At 40.8% G+C, this 18,383-nt stretch overlaps 1 protein-coding gene across 14 annotated transcripts in view; it reads right to left on the bottom strand.

Moving 5' to 3' along the window:
* ACOT11 (acyl-CoA thioesterase 11) overlaps nt 1–18,383 on the bottom strand; it is a 791,760-nt gene that overhangs the window by 212,666 nt on the left and 560,711 nt on the right. For 7 of the 14 annotated variants that reach the window (XM_086952527.1, XM_086952530.1, XM_086952587.1 and 4 more), the window contains 4 exons: nt 16,804–16,939; nt 16,202–16,282; nt 15,608–15,767; nt 372–491 (listed from right to left, as the gene is read on the bottom strand). In XM_086952527.1, the coding sequence (XP_086808653.1) occupies nt 372–491; nt 15,608–15,767; nt 16,202–16,282; nt 16,804–16,939 (497 nt within the window). The remainder of the gene's footprint in view (nt 1–371; nt 492–15,607; nt 15,768–16,201; nt 16,283–16,803; nt 16,940–18,383) is intronic. The other 7 variants (XM_086952551.1, XM_086952558.1, XM_086952565.1 and 4 more) reach the window with 1 other exon arrangement.

Genomic DNA, 18,383 nt, shown 5'->3' on the forward strand with positions numbered 1-18,383 from the left:
AACCGGGACCCTGTGACAAAACCGTCCCTCAACCCGGCAAAACTAGCCCCTACTCTTCCAGCCTCCCAAGGAAATGCCCACTGCCCACTACGGCCCTGCCAATTGATGCAGCATTCTGAACAGTGAACTGTGTCCCGACAGTTAACGAGTCAGATGGGAAACTGGACACATTTGTTCAAATAATAACAGCCTCTCTAACATTACGCAAAGCCTCCTTCTGTAAAGCATAACTTTTCAGTTCAGTTTAATAGGTTTTGTTCAGATATTCTGCCACACATAAATCTATACAATTTGACATTCTTAGTGCCAGGAAGGAAAGCAGGGCAAGCCGTTATTCATCACTGCCCATACACCAAAGTATTAAGGCTCACCTGTTTTTGAACGCATTGTTGACAATAGCCTTTAAAAGAAGACGGTCCCCGACCTGAGATGGCCCCCGAAAATGGAACATTTCTATCGCCTTCAGAGTTGGGTGGGCATGGCAGAGACGGCTAAAAGAAATCAGACGAGCAATGTGTTAGAAATGGCAAATACATGATGTTTTAAATTACTGGACATTTTTTCACTTGTGCATGCAGCAGACAGAAAAATGTGCTCACATCTTTAGATAACTGAAGGAGTGTTAACCCCTGTGCTGGCTACGAACACTTAATTTACACTATTGGAGTATATACAATCTATTTTCAAATCAAAGTTTAGCTTGAACGGTCTTGTTTTTTAGTCTAGAATATGAATATTCCTTATTATGTTTTAAAAGTGTGATAAAGTCTATTAAGAAAAATATGAATCATGATGAAGTACTTAGAAGATAATCTTTATGGTTGCTCTGAAAGGCAAAGTGTACTAAAGAGTCGAGCGTCTTGCAAAAACGTGGTTCAAACCCCTGTAGGCCACGTTTTCTTCCCCTGGAGCCCATTACATTTAGTGCCACTGAAGAGGTTAATCAAAACACTTATTAGTCAAGCATGGAACTAAATCAGCTCATTTTGAATGCAGCATTATTGGGGATTTCACAACAATATATAAAAAAGTAGCTACACGAAAAATCATTTACCCAGTTGATCTAAGCAAAGTGATATTTTTTCTGGAAACGTAAACACTTTCCTCTTATTTTAAGAGGACGATAAAATAATTCCGCCTTGAAGCATAAAACTCTCAAAGTTATCCAAAACAACGAGATTGACATTCTTATTTCTTATATGCTGTTCCTAAGTAGAAATGAACTGGAGGCTTCCACAGAAGCTTATTATGTGCAATATCAGTACAACGGTGTGTCCTTTTCACTTTATACCTTGAATTCTCTCCCCTAGTAGCATTGCACAAGAATGCTGGATGGTGCCTGCTATTCAAGACAAAATGTACAACAAAAATAAGTTACCACTGATCACCGTCAAGTAAATAAGAAATGCCTGGGGTCAGATAGTTTTAACTTGTTGAAGAAGCCATACCCTCATTTCCTGCTGTAAAAATATATGAAACAAGGATGATATCCAACAAGAATTGGCAAAGCCAATAGGTCTGCCAGAGGCACTGTATCACAATGGGTATTATTTTCGTTTAATTGTATTGCAACCATTTGCTACAAAAAGAAAAGAAAACTGTAACTCAAACATGCCATCACTTAAATAATGGCAGCCCTATGCTTGGACAAAAATGTTAAACTTAAAAAAAAAAATCACATACTTTAATAGAACGGAGCAAGTGCTTCCTACAGGTAGGTGTACAGGTAGAGAAACACAAACATGGCACCGTATGCTTTGAATTACAGTAACCAGAAGACACAGTTTAAAACCAAAGGATGTCTAAAATAAACAACCACTGGCAAAACCCATTGGTCTTGCTTTTTGGCCATGCCATTGCAGACCAATTAGCTTTGCAACTGATGCTGTTCAGCAATGGGGAATAGAGAAGGAGTGAAGAAGTGAACATCATGCACTTCACATACATCACAATGTTATGACGGCCACAGTGTGATAATCTATACACAGTCATGAATTAACACGCATGTGGGAGCACATATTAAGATGAAACAGCTCGTATTTAAACAGACCAGTGTAAGAAGGCTGATCCCAGTCTTGGAGAATTCCATTTTAATGATATGTGCAAAATCGCATGAAAACAAAAAAAGAAATGGCCTTGCAGCAAATCACAGCTTCGATAAAATATGATATATTTGTTTTACTTATAGGTTTTTAAAAAAGTAAATAAAATTAAAAAAATATATATATATATATATATATATATTTAAAGAATACAATGGGGATGGCGGGCAGGCTCGTGGTTTTTCTTTTTTTTTTTAACAAGCTCTTAGAGGAAGCAATGAAATAGCTTTGTAAGGAGGTGGGCAACACAGAGTGGAAAGGATGAAGGATTTCAGGGTTGACAACAGACCGCTAAATCTGTCTGATGGCAAGGCCATACAGGGACATAGAACGTAATCAAAGTGCATTCACAATGTTTTAAATGCACAGAACCAGACAGTGGACCAACTCCTCACCAGGCACCCAAAACGCAGAAAGATATTTACCAACAAATCAGTACAGTAATTTTTTGTTTTTTGTGTGCAAACCTTTAACAATGCTCATTGCCCAAGAGCACCACCCTGACCCAGGGTAAACTATTGTCATAACACTTGCATTAAAGCTGCACCACCTCAGTATATAATTTCATGAATATGGATAAATATGAAACGTTCATCCAAATAATGCAATTCCTTCTTTCAGGGCATCCAATACCGTATACTGTCAGTTAAATCATGGAATCAGATTCATTCCTTTTCAGGAGTATACACTAAATCACGTAACAAGAGCAATTCCAATATCTTCGGCGAATTCTGACGATATCCTGTAGTTCGTTCACGGAATCCAAAGTTCACTCTCAGGTTTAAAATCCACCTCCTTAGTATCAAGAGAAATGTGTTTCGCCAACAACTCTCGTGCCCAGCCGTAATATGGCTCTTGCGATATATCTTCTTAGCGATGTGGGCGCTTGTTCTATTAAAAAACGACCGCCAAGTACGCAGTCCCACCGTGCATTCACAATGTTATGGCACACCAGACCTGGCACTGAAGTGTACTTTTTTCGAGGTATGTGCACATATGATCAAGAAAGAATGCCATCACTCAGTGCAAGTGGCCAGTGACTGAAGTGGGCAGACCCGCTGCTCTATATTTTAAGCTGTGGTGTGAGAAAGAAAAATGTGAATGACTGCTGGATAGACAAGTAAAAGAAGAGGACTGACCTAAAACCCTTCTAAGTGAATATATATATATGTGTGTGTGTATTTTTTTTTATTTATGACTTTTTAAATTACATTGGGTCCCTAATTTCAAATTTCATTGAGAAACACACAAACGATTTGAACGATGTGATGTACACATTCCAAGGACTCACACTATCGCAAAGAGACATGAGAATGTCCACAAATGTAGAGTATGGGTGTCCACCATATTTTGTAGGGTGCTCCACTCCCTCAATCCCCATAACATTTCCATGTAATCATACATTGGAAAATGAGTCCATTCCACAAAATTGCAGAAAAAAATCACATTCAGTAACACCCTTCACAAAAGTAACATTCCGCCAGCCTGGATTCTGTAAATCTGCATGTAAAATGTAACTTTCAAAAGTGCCGTTTCTTTCAGACCTAAATTCAGATTTGCAGCCTAAAATATTTTGTGATTCGGAACCAATATGATTGTACTTTTGTTTCACATTTTCCCATCAGACTTGCCACTTTCAACATATCTAAAATGAATGGTTTAGCAACACCATCCAATGGCTCACTATGCCACTGGATTCAAGCTATCCTGGCTGATGAGGGGTGAAACCCCGAAAAAGTCCTAGGATACTGGTTTCTGGTACAGGGAGTACCTGGCTTGGCAGTTCGGTCTGGACTGTTCCCATGATGCACAGGGTCAAGACGGATTTGCATATGGCCAGGTCTAAACTGGGGTGGCATGGAGAGCAAAAGAATGATGGATTTAACCCAGATCTTTTGACTGGGGTGAGTGTTTTGATTTGTTCTGCATTCCATCCATCAATTGTGTCTTTTGCCAATGCTTTTGTGGCAAACAACATTTTAAAACATTTTTTGTTGCAAATGTTGAAATGCATCAGCCGAAATAAAAAGGCTAAAATGACCAGCCCCAGTGTGCTGAGGTATCGGTGTGCATGCATCACCACACGTCATGATGCTGCCGCAGCTATTTACTGTTCCAAGATGGCAGACACTTATCTTGGAGCAGTAAGTTAAAAGTATGAAGTATGCAAACGTGTGGCCTAGTAGCACATTGCATCTTTCAAGCTCTTTAAAAACGCAAAACAAATTATAAGTTGAAAAACGACAGGAGCCCCAGCCCTTCCCCATCAGCAAAGCATTCTGCTACAGCTTACTTTCCTGTTTAAAGTTTTGATCTATTGCAACTGCACATGCTGAATTTACAGGAAAGAGCTCCAGCTTCAATCCCTCTGAAACTGTACCCCCTTTAGAATGCAGCCCCTCCTCCTTACCGCTACCAAGTCAAAACGCTGTAGTCAGCTGACCCAGCTCACCAGCTCCTGCCATGGTTTCAGGCCTGAAGCATTCACAGTCAGTCTTTTTGTTATCAATCAATTGTACATTTGCAAAGCTCGCTACTCACCTGCGAAGGTCTCAAGGCGCTAGAGGGAGGGGGAAGAAGCAGCTACTGATCGAACAGTTATCAGCACAGTATGGTGCAATACTGATGATAAACGTGGTGGACACATTGAGACATGCGACATTGTGCATCCCATTGCTCAACTGCTACATAGACGTTCTTTTTACATTGAAAATGCTTTCCTACACTTTCTGGCACAACACCACCATGTTTTAAATCCTTATTCCTGCTGGATTTTTACTCATTTACCCGCTGCTGTACATGGAGGTGTGCCCTTGATGACTTTACTGTTTGATTAAAAGGTACAATGTGCTGAGTGGCATGTCCATTGGTTCTTCTCTGACCAACCATGCCACTTGGACATCTGTTATCCCATTCGGAGCATTATCACACACCCTGTGCATCTTGACAACTCTGTCCAAAGTCTGTACTGTGAGTGACGTAATGGAGGGACCCACCTAGGGCAAAGTGAGTGTCTCTTCTATGTCACACCCTTACCAGACTTCAATACCCCAGTCATTGTCTACTTTGGATTAGCCACAGGTATACTATATGCTAGAAGCAAGCTAGATCAACAACCTGGTACTACTATGTGTGTGGCAATAGGGCCTATGTTTGGTTGCCCATTAAATTATCTGGATCTTGCTACACCGCCTTTGTGGTACCAGCTATTCGCCATACACTGGCCAAAACACCACATCGAGTTAGAATTGTTGGGGAAATATCAGAGGGTGCTACGTTTTTCACTATTCTGTTCCCTGTGTATGGAGTGGGTATAGCCATTTGCGAAATCAAGACTATTGCCGGCCTTAAGAGGAGGTAGCAAATGCAACTAGTTTAGGCCTCATCTCGGATCAGCTAGAAGCTCAAAGAGATGTCATTTTGCAAAATCATATAACTGGGTTTAGTCCTGACTGCCAAGGGTAGAATGTGTGTCCCTGCTGGTCCAAATATTGCATGTATAAACCAAATGTTTCTCTGAGTGTTCAAGAACAAATAGAAGATATTAAAGACAGTGTAGAACAATCACACAAAATAAACGATTAATTAAGCATAGATGGGAAAAGAAATTTGGTCATGACAGGAAATTTTTAGAAAATGGGAAATTACGTTTATTGAAATTATACTTGCTGTTTTATCATAATGACCCTTCTATACATTGTCATAGGTATTTGTGTGAGCCCTTTTCAATGTCTCACCAATAACAAGGGATCATCACTAGCTTTTCCACTTACTATTCCTAAAGACAACGAGAGAATGAATAGCAATTATAAATATTATATTGAAAATTGTCATGAAGATGGGGTCATGAAACATGAGAATAGATTTAGAAAGATACATTTGTTCTAGGTTTTGTACCTACAGCTGAAGGAGGAGGATGTGTAAAATCATATAAACTTGCTTTAAAAAAAACATTGATAAACAAGAAGATCCACCCAAGGAAGATTGCTTTTGATGATGTTTGATCGTGGGTCAAGTGTGTTTCCTACATTGGTAGGAAGCACATTGTGCTTCTACTTACCCCTCACACACCAAAAGGGCCCATGGATTCATGCTACATCATAGGGGTCTTCGCATCCCTCTATGGAATGCGGCGTGCTACTACCAACAAATGCGCGGGAGCACTGATGTAATCTCTATGTGTGGTGTGAGAGGTGATGAAAGGTAGGGTCAGGAGTGAGGGGTAAGTGAATGTTAAAAATACCTAGCATCATAGGAGTAAAAAATGTTAATAAACCTTGGTGCTGGTAATATTGAAAAGGTGTGAGGGGGAGGTGTGTTGTAATAATGCACAAGACCTCCTGTGTGTGTGAACATGTTTCAAAGTGTGCTCCTTCTTTTTCAGGGCGGGAACACAGATCCCTACCCTACTCACACGAATGGTGTGACAATGTCAACAGTTTCAGTACTATGTGTAGACAGATGGTAAAAGCTACAAAATGGGACACAATGGTCTCAATATTATTTGCGAAAAGGTAAATTCTTAGTTTCAATTTGCTGTATTGAAAGCAATGGCATCATGAGCCTTAAAACGAAAGGGGCCCTGTGCTAATTGCACTATATACCAGGGTGCTGACACGCATGATCGTCCCCCTCGAAGCTCCGTAAAAAAAATAAAAACTTACCAGACGATGCGGTTACTTTTGCAACAGCCACATATCCATTATTAAATGCAGCGGAACAGGCTGCCTCTCCTGTGACATATTTAACCTAATTTTTAGGTTTTGCCTGCACAGAGCTTGCACTTTCCTTGTAAAATTCCTTGTATTTAATAGATCTTAAAAGGGGGTTTTATCAGTTCCCATAGCCGAATTACTGTGTTCATTAGCTTTTGTGTGGAACTTTTTTTTAAATTCCCCTGCCTACACACATTTACAATATTTCTACTAAAGCTGTTCACACTGTTTAACCCCCTTCCCTGCTAGGCCTTTCCCCCCTGTGCTAAGCCTTTTTTTGGCTATTTGGGATAGTGCCGCTTAGGCCCTTGTAACTTTTTGACCACATGAGGTATCCACGCCAAATTTGCGTCCTTTTCTTCCAACATCATGGGGATTGTAAAGGTGCCCAGGGCTTGTGGATTCCCCTGGAGGGGTCCCAGAAATTAGCCACAATACACACAATTGGGGGAAAAATGGGAAAAAAGGGCTGCAAATGAAAGCGTTTGGGTTTTTCCCTGCAAATGATATAAAAAATGGGTTTGTGGGGCTAAAATCACCCTTTTCCCAGCTTTTAGGGAATGACAGACTTGTCAGAAAACCAACATTTTTTACACAGTTTTGGCATTTTTCTGGGACATAGCCTATTTTTGCTATTTTTGTGCTTTCAACCTCCTTCCTGTTATTGGGAGAAACGGGTATGAAAGCAATAATGGATCCTGGAAAGCTGTACATTTTAGAAAGGTAGACAACATTCTGTATTCAGCAAGGGTTCATTTGTATAGATCCATCAAGGTTTCTTTATAGAAACTAACAGTTAAATATAGGAAAAATTGAAAATTAGTTGGAAAAACCCAGCTTTTCGTGTCAACGTTTTCACTTGTAACTTCTTCTATTTATGACAGCTCGTTGAAAGCAATATACCATTCTATCCGCTGGACCTTTCTGGCTGTGGGGATATATAGGACTTGTAGGTTCACCAAAAGCTGATGAACCCAGATTAAAAAACTGAGCAGCAATTTGCAATGGCTTTTTATTATGTACCGGGTATATACAAATTATTGTGAGAAAATCTATATATGGAAAAATCGTTATGAAAGACACCTATGTATTTCTGCGATGGGAAAAAATTATAGAGATTAGAAACAGTAGCTATTTGCACATTTTTCGAAATTGGGAATACTCATACTAGCATGAGAATTATCGGTCATTTTTCAAAATGACTTCTTTTTTACACAAGGTCTTTCATTTGGAAGGCAGAAATGCATCAAAAGTCAGTATGTAATAACAGTTGCTTTCCAAATCTGAATTACCCTAAGTCTCCCAATAAAAATGGTACCTCACTTGTGTGGGTCGGCCTAGTGCTCGCGACAGGAAACAACACAAAACGTAACGTGGTCACACCTCAATTTAGCAGTGAAAAATGACCCTTTTTTAGCGAAGTGCCTAGCTGTAGTTTTTTAACCATAGCTCTGACGGCACCTAGGGAAACCTGCAAACCTATACATTTTTGAAAACTAGACACCCCGGGTAATCCAGGATGGGGTGACTTGACTGCCTCCCACCAGGTTCTGTTACCCAGAATCCCTTGCAAACCTAACACATTGGCAAAAAAAAACATTTTCCCCACATTTCTGTGATGGAAAGTTCTGGAATCTGCGTGGATCCACAAATTTCCACCCACCTAGCGTCCCCCAAATTATTCCGAGCAAAATAGTACCTCACTTGTGTGGGTCGGCCTAGTGCCCGCGACGGGAAACGGCGCAGAACGCAACGTGGTCACACCTCAATTTAGCAGTAAAAAATGGCCCTTTTTTGGCAAAGGGCCTAGCTGTAGTTTTTTAACCCTATCTCTGCTGACACCTAGGGAATCCTAGCAATCCTATACATTTTTGAAAACTAGACACCCAGGGAAATCCAGGACAGGAGGACTTGACTGCCTCCCACCAGGTTCTGTTACCCAGAATCCCTTGCAAACCTAAAAAAATGTTTTTTTTAAAAACACATTTTCCCCATATTTCTGTGGTGGAAAGTCTGGAATCCGTGTGGATCCACAAATTTCCACCCACCCGGCGTTCCCCAAAGTCTTCAGAGAAAAATGGTACCTCACTTGTGTGGGTCGGCCAAGTGCCCACGATAGGAAACGGCGCATAACGCAATGCGGACACACCTCAGTTTCGCAGTGTAAGATGACCCTTTTTTGGCAAAGTGCCTGGCTGTAGTTTATGAACCATAGCTCTGCCGGTTGCTAGGCAAACCTAGCAAACCTATACATTTTTTAAATCTAGACACCCAGGGGAATCCAGGATGGGGTGACTTCACTGCCTCACACCAGGTTCTGTTAGCCAGAATCCCTTGCAAACCTAACAAATTGGCAAATAAACATTTTCCCCACATTTCTGTGGTGGAAAGTTCAGGAACCTGCTTGGATACACAAATTTCCACCCACCCCGCATTCCCCAAAGTTTTCCCGAGAAAAATGGTACCTCACTTTCGTGGGTCGGCCTAGTGCCTGCGACAGAAAACGTTGCAAAACGTAAAATGGACATACCTAGATTTCGCAGTGAAAAATTACCCTTTTTTGGTAAGATGCCTAGCTGTAGTTTTTGAACCCTAGCTCTGCCGGCACCTAGGGAAACCTACCAAACTCACACATTTCTGAAAACTAGACACCCAGGGGATTCTAGGGAGGTATGGCTTGCGTGGACCCCCAACGTTTCCTTACCCAGAATCCCCAGCAAACCTCAATTTTATCTGAAAAATTCACTTTTTTCACACATTATTGTGTGGGAAAATTGTGGCATCCCCAGGCTGACACAAATTTCCTACTAAGCAGCCACAAGTGCAGTTAACTCGCAGACAACAGAATCATGATCTGAATGGTGCAGCAGGTGCAGTAGCAACAGGCCCAAAAGTTGGCAGAACTCCCCTAAATACATAATATTGCCATATGTGACTAATACACAGGCAGTCACAATTGCAGTTACCTTTTGGTTAAAAGGGATTCGATTGGTGCAGCAGGTGCAGTGGCACCTGGGCCAAGAGCTTGAGGGAGCCCACTAAACCCAGATTATTGCTAAAATGTCAAACTAAACATGAAGTCACAAGTGAAGTTACCTAGCAGACAAAAGGGTCATGATTTCAATGGTGCAGCAGGTACAATGATATCTGGACCAAAAGCTCCAGGCACCCCACTAAACTCTTAAAATTGCTATATTTTACTACAAAACAGGCAGTTACCGTGCAGGCAAAATGGTCATTATTAGAATGATATAGTAAGTGCAGTGGCACCGGGCCCAGAGCTCCTCTAAACAAATAATATTGATATATTTTACACCTAAACAGGCAGTCACAAGTGAAGCTATCTAGCAAGCGCTAGGGGTCATGATTTCAATAGTGCAGCTGGTGCAGTGGCACTGGGACCAAAAGCTCCAGGCACCCCACTACACATGTATTGCTTTATTTTAAAACTAAAGAGGAAGTCACAAGTGCAGTTAACTTTCAGGGGCTAGGTCCATGATTTCAACAGTGCAGCGGGTGCAGTGGCACCAGGCTAAAAAGTTGTCAGAACCCCTCTATAGACCGAATATTGCTGTATGTTGCTACTGAACAGGCAGTCATAATTGTATTTGTCTAGCAGGCAATAGGTTCATGATTTAAATGGTGCAGCAGGTGCAGAAGCACCAGGACCAAAAGCTCTAGGCACCCCACTAAACACCAACTATTGCTATATTTAACTGCTAAATAACTGTCACAAATGCAGTTACCTTGCAGGCACTAGGGTCATGATTTCAATGATGCAGCAGGTACAGGGGCTCAAGAACCTATTCTAAACACCACCTCTTGCAATATGTTACTACTAAACAGGTAGTCACGAGTGCAGTTACTTTACAGGCAATATGGCTGTGATCTGAATGGTGCAGAAGGTGCAGTGGCACCAGGCCCAGATGTTGTCAGAACTCCTCTAAACACATAATATTGCTATTACATCAATTAATTCTATTATTTCCCTCTTCTATTTTTCAACATTTTGCTATTACTTACCCACACTATACCACTAGTAACAGCACAATGTATTGCCTTTTTGTACTTAAACCAGTCATAACACTTTAACAGACTTTCTGTAAGTTATATTTACAACTACTCAGCAAGTTACAACTTACAACAAAAAATAGCTATTATAAATCGCATAGGCGAAACCTAATGTATTTACCAATGCTTGTTATGCTCGGCACCCTAAGCAAGAACTTTGGATTTCCTAACTCAGTGTCTAGAAGTCACTGTTCTTGTATGTTTTCTCAAGGTCCTCTGCACTCTTCACACAAGAAAAGGGAGTGCCTGAGTAAGTACTATCTACAACATGTATTTCCTTTTGAGGTTTTACTGCAAAATATCTATAAAAAGAACAATTTTAAAAGGAAAAAATTTTCAACTGCGTGGAGGAGGAAACTTTGCAAGTTTGCATAGAGTCATCACATATTGCTCGTTTTACTTATTACATTTTGTTCAGACTTGAAGGAAGCCCGAGAGCTATTTTTATGTGACGATGTCAGTCAGAACTGGTTCCAGTATGCCCTCCCCCCCTTTCACATTTAGCACTGGATGTACACAAGATCACTCTTCTTGTAACATCCTGCTGTACTAAATCAAAAATACATACACTATTGCTCTTCGCAGTGCATTTCGCTGTAACCGGAGGAAAGTAACAGTCTGAGAAAAAAAATACTGGAGGTGTGACCGTGTACTATTTTGAAACACACAAAATGTCTGGTTATTAACCTGTCTGACCTCAGCATTCAAATTACCAAGAGCCTGCATCTTGAAGAGTTTGTGCTCACTGTGATAAGAAAGTAAACCCCAGTATCACAAGTCTGTTCAACAATCCGTACCCAACAATAAAACGAATGTGTCCTCATGTAATGCAACTGGTGCTATGTAAAGCGCTCTGATACTCGATTCGATTTGGGTCTAGTACGCGCTATATAAAACTCTGTAAAATTAAAATTAAAATAAAAAAAATACATCCATTATGAACCTACACTGGTCTGCTGAAACCAGAAGTGTTCCAAGACACTACTTTTACCACCCAGGTTACATTCCTAGTTGTGGTCCTTTTCTTCTCAGTTTATATTTTAAAATTCGGGCTCCGACCTTCCCTGTTGCAAAACCTACTTGACTATGAGAAATTCTGGGATGTTCTGGAAACCAGCAGATGACCCAATATTTTAGATTTGAACGTTCTCCTAATATTCACTTACCCCAGATGCACACTCAAATGGATTGTCTTGGGGCACAAATACACTGTTCAACAGTTGCATCCCCGAGTCAGAACTACCTTCCTCTGTGTAATTACACACCCTCTTCAACTTGACTCTCAAATGGTTCACCTTGTTTTCCAACATAGAACCCAGCAAATTAAAATCCATGACTGCCTTTCTAAACCTCTGCCCGTCTCCCTAGGGGTCCCTCAGGGTTCTATCCTCACCCCCTCTCTATTTAATCTCTTCATGGAACCCCTCACCCTCATCCTTAAACAAGTGGGAATCAATTACCACCTATACGCCGATGACACACATCTTTACTATAAGATTCCCTCCCGCTCACACGTCCTTCACCTCAATGATGCCTTGAGTACGATTCAAGCCTGGTTCCACCACAACCACCTCAAACTCAACCCAAAAATCACTCTTTTCTCCCCTAAGAACAACTCTCTCCCTATTCTATCCTGGATCTCTGACCTTACAGCACTCAACTGCTCTCTCACTATTTCTAACTCAGTTAAATCCCTCGGTTTTAACATTGACCAGAACCTCACTCTTATCCCCCACATAAAAAAGCTCGTCCAAAAGTGCTCTCTGCACACTCCATCACTTAAAGAAAATAAAAACCTTCATTCCAGCTGATGACTTTAAATTAGTTGTCCAATCGCTAGTCCTGTCAAAAATCGACTATGGTAACACCATCCTCGCTGGTACTCCTAAAGCCCAACCCGCCCCAATCAATTCGGTTCTGAACCTTGCAGCTAGGCTCATTAGCGACCTCAAACGGTTTGAACATATCTCCCCTGTCCTTAAAGCCCTTAAGTGGCTGCCCATTGAAGGAAGAGCTTCCTACAAGACAGCTTGCATTACGCACAAAGCCCTACATCAATGCAACCCGCAATACCTCACAGATAAACTTCACTTAGCTGGCTGCTCTAGACTACTGAGAAGCTCCAACACCCTCGCTCTTATCCCTCTTCTATTAAACAAGAATACCACACAATCTCGATCCTTTTCTGAGAACGCACCTTACTTCTGGAACTCCCTCCTTAAAGATCTTTGTTGCAACCCTTCTTATGCCAGCTTCAAAAAAGACATTAAACTTCTCCTGCTTACCAAATACTGGGGTCCTTGTACTAACACTGTCGTGAACCTCCATTCTCAAGTCCCCAAGCAGAGAGGAGAACAATCTCATACTTATTGCTGGCGTGAAAGATACCTGCCCGAAAAGGTTCAAGTATGTTACGTCTTTAGACAAACACGGCGTTGCTTCCCCTTCTAGGCGCTTGCTTGAATAGGGGTGTAAAGAGACTGGGTGAAAATTGCAGGATCATGGACATGAAGGCTTTTCTTAAATGATATAATTGCCGCCGATTTAAAACTGGGGGAAACATAGCAGATGTCGAATGACCTGTTCACCAAATGTCTCATCTCTAGGTTAATAACATCTGAGAATCCCTTATAGATGTCTCAAAAAAGCACGGAGAGCCAAAGTACATCCAAAAGGCCAATATTCAGAAAGACTCACGGCCCACAATATGGAGACATTTTTCTCACTGGTCAGGTTCGAAGGAGAAAAGAGAGATTTAGGTTTGATATTAAATCTAATGGTTTCTAAATTTCATAGAGAAGAAACAAGTTTTCACATAAATGCAGAAATGGAATAGAGATGCAGCTAGCAATGACAGAGAATAGCCGTTTCAAGATATTAGAAATGAAAAGAAAACCTATCCAGAGTAGTATTCGTTTAGGCCTGTCTTGACAGCAGAGATGTATGCAATAAAATATTCAGAGTGGGCTCCGGCCCTCCCTCATGTCACGATACTGGCTGTTTGGTACCACTCCCCCTCTTTTTGAGTGCCTGCATTATGGTCCATGAGGAGGTATTTTACATACCAAAAGTTACTCTGAATCATCACACACTAAATTCATTATCTCACAGACGCCTTGTATATTGAAAGCAATCGGTTTAGTTTTTCCAATGCAGCAGGCTTTTTGTAAATGTTTAGTCATGAATCAAAATGCAAGTCAGACCTATTGGCGATTTGGTTGACCAATATCCCTTTGTATAGTCTAGTTGAGTGTTTTCATGGTCAGTCTCTCTAGCCCCACAGTAGATCCTTTCTTCCTTCCCCTTTTTCTTCCTCTTCTCCTCTGTATTCTTTTCTTTATTTTCTTTCTGTCCTGTTTTTTCACCTTCTCTCTTATCTCCTTTTATATCTCATGGTGATACTTTTGATGCTCATTATGGTTCCTTTGTATAATCTTCTCGTCTTTTATAACATACGTATGAACTATTTCGGATGAACTATGGGTGACTTGATCATAACTGTTATATTATTTCTTTTTCAATTTTCCTCTTCTGTATCACTTTTTATTGTATTTAACTATTTATATGCTCCTTTAAACCTAATAAAATTATTGGAAAAAAAAAGTCAGACCTATTGGCTTTGTCGATGTTCGTCTGAAATGATGATCACGTGATTGCAGTTTTCCGCCTCTTTGGTAGATAATGTCATAGTATTCATCTGGAGGACTACCTCAAGTGTGCTTTTACCTGCTGAAAATGCTGGGGTTATCTATTTGCAGAAAGGATGCCCCTGGGCTAAACTAATTGGTTTAAAATGGTGCACTTGCATGTACACTACATGGATAAATTGAGAAGGGTTAGACAAATAACAGGGTTTTCAGGATGTAAGATGATGACGTTTTGATTCTGCTGTTTATTATAGGCCGGTCACCACAGGTCACAGGTTTCCTACCACCGTTTTGTTCAAATTGCCTTGGGAGTTGATGCAAGTTCATCTCTTGTTATGCGCATAGGATCACAAAAGGACCGAACAAATATCCGCATATGGTCAGGTGTAACTTTGGATGGACAGGTCGGAGTACTAGGACAGGGCCCTAAAAATAGATGCACATCGCTGTATAGTTACCCGATTCACAACTTCACCTCTTTTTTATTTTTTTATTTGCAAGTTGGCCGAAGATTGCAGTTTTGAAAATAAGGCAGCCTTATCAGTAATCATGGCAGCAGAAAGCCATCAGCTCAGAAGGACACAGGAAAATGTACAATTGAAAGACTGAATGTTCCCCTGAAATGCACTAAAGTTTCCTCCTTGCTTGAACACCATTAAATAGCTAGGACATTGCTTCATAAATCTTGTCACATACATCAACATTTAAGCTATTTGCTGAGGTGCTGTTATCACGAGCAATTTTTGAGCAGGTTTACATCAGAGAACAGGAGTATGTTATTTTGCTGATCAAATGCTTGAAGAAGAGGATTCAAGAGGTTGTCACAGAAACAGAAGGAAGATATGTGTTCCTGACCGTCGCATGCCTATGCACTTTGACAAGTGTGCAGTAACAGGATGGGAGAGTCCCTCCCAACACAGGCTGCACTATGAACACACACTGCCAAAGATTCACTCCAACTCCAACTTGCAACAAAATGGATAAGGAATCCACAGTACTTCATGGCCACCCTAGTGGTAGGAAAGCACTATTTAAAGAATAACAAAATACAGTAATTATTTTAAGTACAAACCTTGCAGCAATTGTGGCAACATTTTCCATCCATGCCATGATCTGCCCACCAAAAGTGTTCCCCTGGTGATTTGCATGGGGAGGCAAAACAAGTTCCACACTCTCAACCCTCGTCTTTTGTGCTGGGACCTCATCGCCAACACTCTCGTCTCTGTCCCCTTCTGTCAGGCGAGAAGGAATACACAATTTAGAAATGCCAGCACATTCTATAATAGGGGTCAATGTTTTGTGGAGAACAGGTTTGTGACAGAACCGAATGAGCTGATACCAACCAAAAAGTGCACCAGTGAAGATCAGCAAGCTATAACCGCAGTGAAGTCCAACACTCAGCGTCAAACTGCTTTATGAATTGTGAATTTTATCCCAAAAAAATCCAATAAAACTACAGAAATGTGATATGCTCCAACAAATTCCCAAGAGAGGAAAAACACTGGGTCTATATGATTAGCATCTGTAAGGAAAAGTATATAGGTCTCCTAAATATCTAAAGGTAAATGGAGGAAGTTGGAACGTAACACAGGATTTGTGCTCCCCCTTGGCAATCCTAGGTTTGTGTAGAAATGCCTAACAATCAGTTCTATAAACGAATAAGTACCTGTCAACGCGGTCAACTCAACAAATGGAGAATGTCTTCTGGAGGGATCTTTTCTCTGTCTGCGTCGCAGGATACGTAGGGCTTGTCCAAAGGTTGGTTAGGTTGTTATTTTTTAGAGAACATATTTTTTTTAATAATGAACATTATCATAAAGCATATATACGTTGAGGTTATTTACCTTTTGACTGGATCAAACAAATGTAAATTTCCAGTCTGAGAAACGGTTCTATACGGACTACAAGAGGTCTTATTTGCAACTGGTATTATAATGCTATTGGTGTTTGCCACTGAATCTGCTTCCGGGCCTCGGCCTAACCCCTCCCACACCACCCAGATACTGTGCAAAGCTGACAACCTCCAAAAGTTACACATTTTAACAAACAGAGCTTAGAATAGGAACAATCACAAAAACAATACTAGAAAGAACCTCATTTGAATCCAAAATGAGGGGCACGTGGATCATGGTACATTGATATTCCTAGCTCTTTAGTGGGTAAAATATTAAAATGGGGATTCAGTTATCACTTGTCGGCTGTAGGACATTTAACTACACAATCTTAAAAAGTGATGAGTAAAAGATATTTGTTCTGGATCAAACTTACCATCCTGGATTGTGCTTTTCACAAGAAGATCCTTAATAATGTCTGTATGGAGTAGCCGCATGCGTCTGCGTTCTGCAGCAATGCTGTATTCGGTCTGTTCCTCTTCAGTCTGAGGAGTGAACAGCTTTAATTTTACCTGAAAAGAAAACATAAGGCATCTAAATATTCATATTTCTTCCAGTTGAGGTAAAATATATCAATTTGTACTACACACCTAAAAAAATCAGGTTAATTAGAGGGACAGCAAGAACAGCTTCAACAAAAACTATAAATTCTGATTCTGTAACTGCACAGACAGGGGCTGTCAAAAATACCAACAGGCCCAGTTTACGCCGTCGCAGTTCTTCCTGTTTGAAGAAAAGATTTTGTTTTGTTTTGATCTACTGCTGTTTTTTATTGCGAAAAAACACAAGGTTTATTTTTCTGCGTGATGACTAGATTTGCATACTGAACTCTAATGAACAAAAAACCTTTGATGCTCATATTAGGCACCAAGGGGTCCTTTAAATACACCATGTTGTAAGTGGTTTGTTTTCATAATTTTCCCCAATCTGTGCTTTGCATTTACTATAATTGTTCTGATTTCTCTGATAATCTTGTTAGATTAAATATGCACCGAAATTGGTTTAAAATTAAGTATTGAAACGACAGTGTGGATTTTTCTTTGTACACACTTGGGGCAAAATGTTTCCAGAACTCACACCAATTAATCAAAATGCCTGACAGACTCTGTCAGGTTCTGTTACATGCCTAACCACATGTTTTCCAGGTAAGCAAAGTCTAATGTGTGGGCCATAAGAAAAACTTACTTTCCTTGGTAACAATCTTTCGGGTGTATACCTGCAGATTTATCACCTTTGAATATCCCAGGAACAAGATTGGATCCGAAAAACGTCTGCAATGGCTCTCTAGCAGATGGCGTTGACTGTTCCGAAGTCAGATGTAGACACGTGATGACGTCAGAGTCAAAGCAAAAGAACTGGCACATAAGGTAAGTTTCAATTTGTTTTGCCACGACTTTGAAGGTATGGTTGAAAAGACAGATACCTGTATATTGGTGCAATTCAGAACGAACGTGCCATTTTATAATAAAGGGTGCTTATACTTTGCCCAGAAGAGGGGATAGTGGGTGAGTTTTGAGGAACTTTCAGGTAGCTAAAGTATGCAGCAGAATGTTTGCAACTGAAGGTAGCCTTATCTGGCGGAGACCCCATCTAGCCAGAGATTCCTTACCTTAGAATTACCCCCAGGAGTTAGACTGCATCTGGGCATTTTTTGAGAGCAGTACCTCTGTGTAGCATTAGGTGGAGTTGTTCGGCTCTGCATGGTATTGTCTGCATTGGAAGTGGCGTGAGCAGTGCCTATATAAGCGCTGCCCCAGCGTGCTCACATCAGTTTCTTTTTGTGACTTTCCATGCCAGAAGAGTGGAGCTGCCATGAACACTGACCACTGGTGTGTAGAACTGAGGCCCTGAAAAGGGAGTAGCCCTGTGCCCAGAAATCCATTCAAAGAGCGGGGAGAATGGGTAGGGCCAGTAAGGAATCAGTGGCTAAATAAAGTCTATACCAGATAAGGCATT

The sequence above is a fragment of the Lissotriton vulgaris genome, chromosome 1_1, assembly GCF_964263255.1.
Source record: "Lissotriton vulgaris chromosome 1_1, aLisVul1.2, whole genome shotgun sequence".
Classification (NCBI taxonomy): domain Eukaryota; kingdom Metazoa; phylum Chordata; class Amphibia; order Caudata; family Salamandridae; genus Lissotriton; species Lissotriton vulgaris.